We start from the raw sequence: 12463 nt of genomic DNA, 5'->3' as shown, positions 1-12463 counted from the left end.
GGAAGAAAGAAACTCTAGTGTGGCTTTGCAGATGGGACGCCACAGTTCTCCTGCACTCACGCCTTGAAACTCAGGTTTGCCCGCTATTTAGTCCACAAGGTGATGCAGCCTTGAAGCGGGGATGACAGTCAGGGTGTCCAGTGCCCCATATGGCCCTGGGCACCAGCTGGGAACAGCCACATGATGGAAACGGTGCCTGCAGGTGATGGATCAGGGCAGCGGGCTTGCTCAACTCTGAGAAACACAGCGCTCCCTCAGAGTTGGGTGAAGGAGGCGCTCTGTCCTAAAACACCTCCTTCTCACCCAGTCATACCCTCCTTCTGTAGTCACCTTCTGGGCAAATATCCAGGTTCCCACCGCAGTCCTTTACCATCTGGCTCACACCCCACACTGGAGTGTGGAGGGAAGTAAGGCCGATTCCGCAGGCCGTGTTCTGTCTCACCACGTTGACCTCCCAGACCTGAGGCAGATCGGGCTCCCACAGAGGATGGAGACTCTCTCCCCGGGCCCAGCATCTTCCAGGCTTGTACCATGGACTTGTGCAGATCAGGAGGCTGTGGAGGAGACAAGCGCCTCACCAGGGGCGAATCACTCCGAGCTACTCCTCTGCAGGCTGACGGAACAATACCATGTTCCACGCAGACCACAGCTCTCCTCCTCAGCTATTGGTTGCAGCCTGATTTCGCTTCCCGAAGAGTCACTGGTGGGGCCTTGAGATACACAGACGGAGTGCAGGCCAAGGGAACCATTCCCGACACCTCTTGAGAAATCTCCTCGGGCATGATGTGGAAGCGCATCATGGGGCTTCCCATGGGGCCGGTGGCTCTCAAGGGGCCGGTGGCTCTTGGGGCTGCTCTTTCAGCAGAAAGTTTGAGAAAAAGGGACCAGTCCATTTCTTGGTGAAAGATAGCCCTGAAAAGAAAACCAGCTGCCGTTGAAGCAAAGAGGGAACGGAACAGGCCTAAGAAAGGCCCATTCTTCGCCAGAAGATTGAAATTTGGGATGAGTTTATCAGCTGGTTTGGCTCCGGCTCAGCTCTCTACAAAGGGAAGGAGTCTGCCGTCTATCCTACAGGGGAACCAGAATGTACTCTTGGAAGAGGGTCCAGATTATACAAACAATTGCTTGTCGAGGAAGAGATAAGAATTTAGTGAGACTGAAAAGGTGGCTATTCCTTGACATGAGGATAAACATGGAAACACAGACCTAAGGTTGGAAATAACATCTTCTGAGTAGGACTTGGCACACACAGGCACGTGTGAAGATTTTCCTCTCTTAGGTGTTGAGGTCTGCTGGGTGCAGGGAGGACCCCAAGATCACACTGAGGGGGGCGAGGTGTGGATTTGAAGGAATTTTACGGCTGCATCTTCCAAGTGTTCCTCACTGTTTGGTGTTAGCTCCCTCCCACACAGCTTGAAGTCTCCATCACTTGCTTCCCCTTTGGCTTATAGGATGGTAGTTTGGGGGAGGAGTTTTGAAACTGAAAATTGAACCTACAAAGGTTCTGTTATTTCTCCAGATGTTACAGTGAAAATGCATCCATCTTGAACGCGGGGAGAAGGGAATGTTCTTTCCACACGCAGTGTGGGTTTGGGTGCAGCCATCTTCCTATTGCCTGGAACTGGAGGTGGGGGGTGGGGCAAGTGCCATGTAGGGGCAGGGCTGAGTCCTGAGGCCTCCTTCCTGGGAGAAGGAGGCCCCTGCAGCGTGGGGGAGGCCAAAAAGCATGAGGTCGGAGGCCCCAGAAGCAGGTGGTTGCATTCTGTGAGAGGGGAACATTCCTGAAGACCTCACGTAATTCCAAATTCACCTAATTCAAGGCAAATTTTCTAGCAGAAATACAAGCAGAGGAAGGTGAATGCGTTCCTGGAGCACAGCAAGCTGGAAATATCATTGTCCTGCTTTTCATTTTCCCAGCACTTTCTCCAGTGTTTGGCAGAGAACGCGTCCTCACATCGACGGTATTCACATCAGGACAATTATCTTAATGCCCTCATTTCGACCTTTCGTTCAAGGGTTTTTGAGTCTCGTGCATGTTCTTCGGTGTTTTCACGCTAGCAACCCCATTAAAAAAGTGCCCCGATGCTTTTGCTGTGGGATATAAAATGATTTCCTATTAAAATAATAATGAGGACGCATGGGTGGCTCAGTTGTTTAGCGTCTGCCTTCAGCTCAGGTCATGCTCCCAGGGTCCTGAGATCGAGCCCCACGTCAGGCTCCCTGCTCAGCGGGGAGCCTGCTTCTTCCTCTCCCTTTGCCTGCCACTCTGCCTACTTGTGCTCTCTATCTCTGTCAAATGAATAAATAAAGTCTTTAAAAAATAATAATAATAATGAATGGTCAAACAGGAGCAAAGTTGCCACCAAAGTCGCAAAATCAATTTCCAAGGGCCCAAACAATAGGTCGGTCACATTAAACTAACAAGGCAGGGATGTCTCTTTACCTACTAAAGAGGAAGTGTCATAAACAGACTGTATACCCTTGCTCAACCACTGTAAGATCAAAGAACTATTGATGAACTTCTTTAAATTAAGGGAATTAACCTTACTTAAAATTTCGAAGACAAGATCACCCTATTAATGACCTCAGCGCTAATAAGCATGAAGGAACCATTTTAAATTTGCACGATGCAGACGTGTGTAATCTCTACCACACCATGTAACCCCTGCTAACCGCACGATTCTGTTTGGGAACGTTGGAAATAGGTCCTAGAAAGGGAAGCAAGGGTCCAACATGCTCTTTTACTCAAAGACAGAGTCTACATTTTCGGTGGGGGTAGATACTAGCCCAAGGATTATTTCCGAATTCCAAAAGTTAGACACGTTACTGTAAAACACTGAAATAACACCCCTTTCCAGAGAGTCACTGCTTACATCTTAGCGAACAGCCTTCTGGATTTTCTCCAGGGCATCTGCACATTTCCAGCTGACCCTTGAGCAACGCAGATTTGGACCCAGCGGGTCCACCTATGCCCGGATTTTGTGCATAGTTTGGCACTGTAAATGTATTTTCTCTTCCTTACGATTTCCTTAATAACGTCTTCTTTTCTCTACCTTACTTTACTGTAAGAAACAGTGTAACAGACACAATGTGTATTAAGTGACTGTTCCCATGATCGGTAAGGCTTTCAGTCAGTAGCAGCCTATTAGCAGTTAAGTTTTTGGGGACCCTAAAGTGATCTGTGGATTTTTTTACTGCACGGGGTCGGCACCCCTGTAACCCCCGCATGCCGTTCACGGGTGACCGGCCAACTTTCTATTCCGTAGCTTCTTCCAAAAAGGTAAGGCTTTGACTCCAGAGCATCAGGGATTTGGAGCAAGCAGGCTGCCCATTGCCCAAGTCACAACTGCTTTCCCTAATCACCACTTCATTGTTTTGATTTAGATACGCATCTGGGCCCGGAAAGACGCCATCGTGAACGGAAATGCAGACTTTGCTTTGAACCTCACAGGTCCCATCTTCTCTTTTCTGGAAGATCTATTTAATATTAGTTACCCTCTTCCCAAAACAGGTGAGCTATCTTCCCTTCCGATGCAATGGACTTCCTATTGTGGGGGGCCTGGGTTAAGGTCAAAGGGCATGCAGAGGAGCCTCCAAAGACCCACTGTCAGCATTTAGCTGCTCTTTTGGGGGGCAGCCCTGCTGGCCTCCCAGCCTTGTGTCCTACACCTTCCTGAACACGGAGGGGCCTGTTTGCTCTTTCTCTGTACAATGCCATGTGCCCAGCAGGTGTCCTCAAGATTTAGACTCCTCCTGGGTGTTCATTGCCAGTTTCACAGCCTCTAGCCCCTGCTCTTTGTCTAGTGTTCTGTCCTTTCTTCTCCCAGTGCGTGGGGGTGATGCAATATTCTGGATCCTTTTAGCAGGCCTACGGGAATTACTCCAGTTCCCGTGAATGAAGGTTTTGGGTCAGGGGTAGTTTTCTGTGGGGTGGGGTTTGTTTGGGTTTTGTTTGTTTGTTTGTTTTCCTATTCTTTAGCTGTGAGGCATTGGAGAGGACGCGGGGTCCTATCTGTCAACGTTTGCTGTATAAAATTGGAATCACCTGTGAACACTAGGATCCTCGAGGAAATCCGGGAACGTTTTATTGCTTATAGATCTGTAGAGTATGTCCTTCAAATCGCGTGAGCCCTTCAGCTCAGAAAGTCGTCCAGTGTTTTCTCTGTCTACCGTGAGGGCATATTGTGTAAATGTATTTTGTTCCTCTGACATGTTATGTGAAGTCTTGGAAAAAGTATGCCCTGTCTACATGGGCAGATGGTGGAAGAAGGTAGGAAGTCCATACCCGGGAACTCAAGCCTCCTGAACTCGGCCTGGCGAGCCGGGGGCTCTGTAGCTCAAGCTTGCTGGTTCAGGAGGAATGGGGCATGAGGCAGCCTTGGCCCAGTTAGGGATCCCGGGAGTGATACCTGTCCTTTTGGGAGTTGGGGGCATCAGAAGCCTGGGCTTGAAGGCTTCTGTGGCCGGAGGATCTCAGGATGACACTTGTCTAGGCAAGAAAAGTTCCATTTGACTTTATTTAGATAAGGAACAGTTCACAGTGACCCTTCACACCCTGTTCCATAAAGCACCCCTCCATCGAAGTAGGCTCCTCCTCATTATCTCCATCCCCTCCTCCCCGTGCCCCCCGGCCCTCCGTGGTTTACACCACTATCATCTGTAGCTCAGCAGGCCCCATTTGGTTATACTCCCTTCCCTCTTGCTCCCTCTATTCCATCTCCCACACCGAGGCACAGGGGATCTTTCCCTAGCGAAGTCCAATGAGCGTATTATTGGCCTCTTTAAAACCTCTCCGTGGCTTCCCATCGCCCTGAGGATCAAGTCCAGACTCTGTATATAGTCTGTCTTTACAACCGTGCATCTCTTGCCAAATTCTCGGGGCTTTTGGCAGTTCTTCAGAGTCGGAAGGAGGCTTTGGTACCCTCTCTTTCCCCTCCTCCACCTTCCTCTTCTCCTCTCCCCCAGGCTCTTGCACAGGCACTTTGCGCATCCTGCGATGAGGTCTACCCAACTGGTTAATTCATATATTTCTCCACTTAGTGCCCCCTCCTCCAGGAAGCTTTCCCTGATGCCCTTTTCCTCATGCTTCCACAGCATCCTGTGCACCCCTCCATTGGAACTCTTGACTTAACTAGAGTCTAATTGTACTCCCCCCCGCTCCCACCATGAGATCAAAAGTAACGCGGGTTCAGGATCTGGCTTGTCTTTTTCTTTGTACCCTCAGAGCCTATGGATAGTGCTTCTTTCAGAATGGTAAACAGTAAACTTTTTTTTTTTTTTTTGATGAAGGGGATCAATACATGCACTTAGTTCAGTAATTCCATGTAAATTCTGACTAGATTGTCAGCTTCTGGAAATCAGGGTTATATTTGGCACATTTTTATATCCTTCATAGCCTCTCAACCAATGTGAAATGCAGGTAGCACTTGCTCACAACTGCATTTTAACAGATGATGAAAATAAGGAGATTTTCTATTATTGGATCTTTAAAAGATAGAGAAACAAATGTTTCCTAGTTATTTTAACTCTTGGTTGAGCCATTTAAAAAGTACAAAACAGTGGTGCCTGGGTGGCTCAGTCAGTTAAGCATCTGCCTTCGGCTCGGGTCACGATCCCAGGGTCCTCGGATCAAGCCCCGCATCGAGCTCCCTGCTCCGTGGGGAGTCTGCTGGTCCCCCCTGCTTGTGCTCTCTCTCTCAAATAAATACATCTTGTTTTTTAAAAAAGTAATAAATATGGGCTTTTGAGATTTGCAGATTTTATTTTAATTTTTTAAAAAGATTTATTTATTTATTAGAGAGAGAGACAGTGTGTGTGTGCATGAGAGCCAGGGGGAGGGGCAGAGGGAGAGGGAGAGAATCTCAAGCAGACTCTCCACTGAGCATGGAGCCTGACACGGGGCTCGATCTCAGAACCCTGAGATCATGACTTGAGCTGAAATCAAGAGTCCAGCACTTAACCAACTGAGCCACCCGGGCACCCATCCTGGTGCTTTTTGAATGCAAGAGAAGTAGGTGGCTGGGGCTCTGTTCAAACAGAGCTGAGTTGGGGTGGTAGCTTCAGTATGTAGAAACAAAAGCCATGCATCACCAAGCGAGAGATAATGGACTGGCTGAGTAAAAGTCTTAAGAGAAAGAAGATTAAGAAGTGGTAATGGGAGTACCCTAAATAATAAAGAACACTTACAAATAAATAAGAACAATACAGAAGAGGAAACAAGGAAAAGATACATGAATAGATGTTTTACAGAAAAAGGAACACATGTGGCTTAATAAACTCATGCAGAGTTCTTTAACCTCATTAGTAATCTAACAAATGAATGTCCAAGGCCAGGGTGAGGCACCATTTTATACCTATTTATACCTATTCACTTGTTAAAAAGTAGGCATCTAACAAATGCCAAATGTTAGGAAATGGCCGTGTTGAAGGGAGTATCAATCGTCACAACAACTTTGAAACATATTGTCTTGCAATGCTGATCATTAGAATACCTTAAAACCCAGGAATTCTGGTTCTAATTACATCTCCAAGAGGAATCTGAGCACATATGTACCAGAAGACATGTGCAAGAACGTTCATAGTTAACTTTTTTTGATACAGCCCTAGACTGAAAGCAATCAAAAATGGTCGTGGTTAGGAGAATGGATAGATAAATTATGTTTCATTCACACAACAAAAAAACTCTATAGCCATGAGAATGAAACATTTTTTTTTTCTAAAGTTTAAAAACAAAACCCCCTAAACTTGAGGATAGTGACTTAGCTGCTGGAAGAAGACGCTAAAGTGTGAGTTGAGAAGGAGCACACAGAGAGAGGTAAGTCAGCTCTTGTCAAACTTCAGCGTGTGTTGGAATCATCCAGAAGTCTTGTTACAACACAGATGCTGAGCCAAGAAGTTCTGTTTCAGTAGGTCTGTGGTTGGTCCCAGAATTCTCATCCCTAATAAGCTCCCAGGTTGTGCTAATGCCAATGGTCTGGGAATCACAGTATGAGTTATTAGCAACATTCTCAGTTAGGGGTTGGCAAGCTATCAAATCTGGCCCGCTGCCCTTTTCTGGATAGGCCACAAACTCAGGGTGGTTTTTACATTTTTGAACTGTTGGGGAAAAAAAAAAAAAAGAATATTCTGTGACACATGGAAATTATATGAAATTCAAATCTCAAGGTCCATAAATAAAGTTTTATTGGAACACAGCACGCTTCATTTGCCTACATGGTGTCTACGGATGCTTTTGCTCTGTGATGCCAAAGTTAAAAATGTGATGGAAAACATACAGCCCACAAAGCTGAAAATATTTCCTATCTGGCTCTTTAAAGAAAGGGTTTGCCAACCTTGTTCTAAAGGGAGAGAGGCGGATTCATGGGTATTTATATCATTATTTTATTTTATTTTATATTTAAGATTTTATTTTATATTAGATTTTATTTGAGAGAGAGAGAAAGAGATAGCAAGAGAGAGCACAAACAGGGAGGGAGAGGGAGAAGCAGATTCCCCGTGAGCAGGGAGCCCGATGAGGGGCTCAATCCCAGGACCCCGACATCATGACCTGAGCGGAAGGCAGACGCTTAACTGACTGAGCCACCCAGGCGCCCCTGTGTCTTTATTTTAAAATAATGAGGTAATCATTAAAATAAAAACAGGGTTCTGTGTGAGCCAGTGATGATAGTTGATCAAGAAACAAGAATTTGCTTACTCCCAATTCTGTGCATCTGAAGGTAAAAATCGTTATCAGGAGTTAGTAAGGAATGGCTTCTTAGAATTGGTTAAGATTGGCCAGCAAAGATTGGGGGCATTCATAGATTGAACAGAGGATTGCTTGGGGCACCAAACAACTCGAGCAGAGAATGGCTCAACAGTTGTAGAGAGCAAAAGGGATTGGCTTGAGTGGAGCAGAGCAGACTTTGCAAGGAAAGTGAGTGGGTTGATGGAAGGGGGGATGGATGCAGGTGGAGGAAAAGGGAGGTAGAGGAGTTCCAACCTACGCTTAGCAATTAAGTATGCCCAAAGATAATAGAGCATTAACTAGCAGAGGCTATGTAATGACCTAGATACATTTTACCGCACATGCCATCTTCAACCATGTATAAATCAACATAATATATCGAACACAGCACAGCACAGAACATTCATTAGGCAAACGTAGCGCACATTATAAAAATGGCATTTCTTCTATTAGCAAAAGAAGGTAAAATGTTTTCTTGTTCTTCTAGTTTTATTTTGGGTGGGGGAGGGGCAAAGGCAGAGGAAGAGAGAGAATCTTAAACAGGCTCCATACCCAGCTCGGAGCCCATCAAGGGGATCAATCTCACTATCCTGAGATCACAGCCTGAGCCGAAATCAAGATCAGATGCTTAACTGACTGAGCCACCCAGATGCCCCTGTTCTTCTAGTTTTAAAACTAGTAAATGATCACACCATAGAAAATTTGGAAAAATTGGGGAAAGCACAAAAAAGAATAAAAATTTTCCATAATGCTACCACTCAGAGATAACCACAGCTAACATTTTGGGTCTGTTTTCCCGCTGTCTGGGCAGTCTCAATCTCTGCATTTGCTTCTTTGTTTTTAACAAAAATGGAACCATAGCATTGCGACTCTTCTTTGAGTGGCCTTTTGTTTTGTTTTATTTTAAAAGGTAACTCTATGTGGCAACATGATCCAGATAACTATTCTTTTGTATTGTCATTTTATTTTTTATTTTTTAAAAGATGTATTCATTTATTCCAGAGAGAGAGATAGAGTGTGTGTGTGTGTGTCTGTGAGCAGGGAGAGGGGCAGAGGGAGAGAGAGAATCTCAAGCAGACTCCACACTGAGCATGGAGCTTGACATGGGGCTCAATGGTAGGACCCCGAGATCACGACCTGAGCCAAAACCAGGAGTCCAGACATTCAACCACCTGGGCCACCAAGCGCCCCTGTATTGTCATTTTTAAAACATAGAATGCCTACATTTCAATTTGGCAAAATAATTTACTTTAACCCTCTGGTTGAACATTTGGACTAATTGCATGCCCTCCCCCCTTTTTTTGGCCACTTTAAGAACACTAAAGGAAACATAGGGAATGTTTATAAATATCCATGCTATTTGCATTAGTATAAATCCCAAAAGTTGAATGAGTTAGTCAAAGGGTAGGAACATTCTAAAAATTCTGAAGCATTTTGCTGGATCACTCCAGAAAGATTGTAGCAGTCACATCCTTACCAATAGGCTATATGCCAATTTTCCTGCACCTAATTGTTAATACTAATATTAGCAGTACTAATTATTAATCCTCTTACACATTTGAAAGATTAAGTTATATCATTGTTTTAATTTGTGTTTCTGATAAAGTTGAACATTTTAAGTAAGATTTTTGGCTATTTGAATTATTTCTAAAGTGAATTGTTCACATTTTTTTTTTTGATCTGTAAGAGGTTTTTTTTTAGATATGAAAAAAAGTTATCTAGTTGTTATATATGCTGCAGATATTTTTCCTAGCTTGTGATTTGCCTTTCAAATTTGTTTATGGTGTCTTTTGGTGAACTAAAATATTTCATTTTAACTAGACTACTTCTGGGGCACCTGGGTGGCTCAGTCAGTTAAGCGTCTACCTTCGGCTCAGGTCATGATCCCAGACTCCTGGGATCAAGCCTTGCGTTGGGCTCCCTGCTCAGTGGGGAGCCTGCTTCTCTCTCTCCCCTTCCTCCTGCTCTGCTCTCTCTCACTATCTCTCTCTCTCAAATAAATAAATAAAATCTTTTAAAAAATGAACTAGACTATTTTTTAGAGCACTTGTAGATTTAAGGAAAATTACACAGCAAGTATAGGGAATTCCATTTACCACCTCCCCATTGCCCTTTCCCCCACACACTTTCTGCTACTGTAAATATCTTGCATTAGAGTGTTACATTTGTTAGAATTGATGAACGAATATTGATACAATATTGTTAAATAAAGCCCATAATGTATGTTAGGTTTCACTCTGGGTGCTATACATTCTATGAGTTTTGACAAATGTAGAATGACATGTATCCAAAATTACAGTATCATGCAGAGTAGTTACACTGTCATAAAAATCCCCTGTGCTCATTGCCCCCCTTCTCCCCAGAGTCCTGATAACCACCAATTTTTTTTACTGTCTCTCTGGTTTTACCTTCTGCATCATGTTACATAGTTGGAATCATACCATGTGTGGCTTGTCCTCACTGGCTTCTTTTCACTTAGCAACCTGCATTTAAAGTTCCTTCTTGTCCTCTCATAGTTGGATAGCTCGTTTCTTTTTTTTTTTTTTAAAGATTTTATTTATTTATTTATTAGAGAGCGAGCGAGAGAGAAACAGCATGAGAGGGGGGAAGGTCAGAGGGAGAAACAGGCTCCCCGCCGAGCCGGGAACCCGACGTGGGGCTCGATCCCAGGACTCCGGGATCATGATCTGAGCCGAAGGCAGTCGCTCAACCGACTGAGCCACCCAGGCGCCCTAGCTCGTTTCTTTTTATCGCTGAATAACACTCTATTGTATGGATATACTGCAATTTGTGTATCCATTCAGCTATTGAAAGACATCTTCGTTGTTTCCGATTTTTTTTTATTTTTTATTTATTTGCAATTACAAATAAAGCTGCTATAGGGCACCTGGGTGGCTCAGACAGTTAAGCGTCTGCCTTCAGCTCAGGTCATGACCCCAGGGCCCTGGGATGGAGCCGCAAGCGGAGTCAGGCTCCCAGCTCAGCGGCGAGTCTGCTGCTCTCTCTCTCCCTCTGCCACTCCCCCCGCTCATGCGCATGCTCTCTTTCTCTCAAATAAATAAATAAAATTAAAAAAAAAATAAAGCTGCTATAAACATTCTTGTGCCAATTTTTGTGTGGACTTAAGTTTTAAACTCATTTGGGCAAATAACCTCAATTGCTCAATTGCTAGACTGTACGGCCAGCCTTTATTTAATTTTATAAGAAACTGGCAAACTGTCTTCCAATGTGGCTATACTTTGCCTTCCCACCAGCAATGAGTGAGAGTTCCTGCCGCTCCTCCATATCTTCTGCAGCATTTGGTAGTGTGTTTTGGATTTAAACCATCCTAATGGGTGTATAGTTGTATCTCATTATTTTAATTTGCAATTTTCCAGTGACACAGGATGTAGATCATCTTTTCATATGTGTATTTGCCTATTTTATGCAATGAAATGTCTCTTTAGATTGATTGTTGCCCATTTTGTAAAGTTCATTTTTTTTATGGTGAAGTTTTAAGATTTCTCTGTACAGGTCCTTTATCAAAAGTATTTGATTTTCAGACAATCAGAACCATTTATTTTCTGGCTTCCGTCTTTGGTATTCGTCTTCTCTCCCCTCACATTATAAATATTCATTTGTATTTTCTTTTAGTAATTTTATGATTTCATTTTGAGACCGTTATAGCTGGAAATCTCAAACTTTTTGGAAGAGATGATTTCATTTTTCCCTCCATTTAAATCCACTTAGATATAATTGCCTTGCCTACTTTTGACAACAGTGCAATGGAAAATTGGGGACTATTGATATTCGATGAGTCATTATTGTTGATGCAACCAAATGATCAAGTAACAGACAAAAAGGCTGTGATCGCCTTCATTCTCTCCCACGAGATCGGACATCAGGCATGTGGTAAAATGTTCTTTCTTATTTCACATGAAGATATTCTCCAGCCGTTCTACCAAGGATAGCAAAAAACAAAATAAAACCTCTATGGTACACCAAATTTTAAAAAATTATTCAAGAAGTGGGACAGTGAAAGAAAGATTATGTAATCAGATCTTGTGTGAATTTGAACTACTGGTGATGGATCATAGCGATGAGACCTCCCAGGCCCTTCAGAGTTCAGATATTTGCATCCAAAAGTAAACTTCACTCCAGGGAGCCCTCTTCAGGGAAAGTAAGCCAACCAGAGCTATGATTATTTGTTTTCATTCCACCTTAAAATAAGGAATATTCAAAAAGGTCACTGAAAGATATCCACATTTCATCAGTAGATTGTTTGAACTTTGTTTTTGCTTTGTCTGAAGAGGGGCTCAAGGGGGATATAGGCAATTGGTTAAAGTGTCAGTGAGATGAGCAATCATCAATCCTCAAGCCACATACCCAGAGGTGTTGTAAACAACGATTTATTTCATTAGATCTGTGCTTTTACAGTGTGATCTTAGAAGCTTAGTTATGTGTTTGATGGAGGTTCTCCCATCTGCTTTTTGACCTTGACTCCATTAATACAGATTTGTCCAGAAGGAAATTATCTAAACAAGGAAATTGTTATCTTCTTGTTATGTAGATCCACAAGACGTTTTGGGAAAGAATGATCTATCGGGATAGAATAACACTTCGTTGCATAGCCAACACAAATTTTGACAAGTTTCGGTCAGTCACCCAAAATGCCATTTTTTTTGATTGTTCAAGCAGCACATTGTTCTGAAAGACCGGCTGCTAGCTATTAATGCATGACAGCTATTGCAAGAATTTGAT

The 12463-nt window shown here is 43.6% G+C and overlaps 1 protein-coding gene across 2 annotated transcripts in view; it reads left to right on the top strand.

Annotated features, from left to right (window-relative positions):
• Nucleotides 1-12463, top strand: part of LVRN (laeverin) — an 86041-nt gene that overhangs the window by 19967 nt on the left and 53611 nt on the right. For both annotated transcript variants that reach the window (XM_081827209.1, XM_031031834.2), the window contains exons 4-5: nucleotides 3385-3511; nucleotides 11453-11607. In XM_081827209.1, coding sequence (XP_081683335.1) covers nucleotides 3385-3511; nucleotides 11453-11607 — 282 coding nt within the window. The remainder of the gene's footprint in view (nucleotides 1-3384; nucleotides 3512-11452; nucleotides 11608-12463) is intronic.

Source organism: Leptonychotes weddellii, chromosome 7 (genome assembly GCF_054177405.1).
Source record: "Leptonychotes weddellii isolate Sample4059 chromosome 7, ASM5417740v2, whole genome shotgun sequence".
Taxonomy (NCBI): Eukaryota; Metazoa; Chordata; class Mammalia; order Carnivora; family Phocidae; genus Leptonychotes; species Leptonychotes weddellii.
Note: the sequence above shows the minus strand (reverse complement) of the source record. Positions and strands in the feature narration are given on the sequence as shown.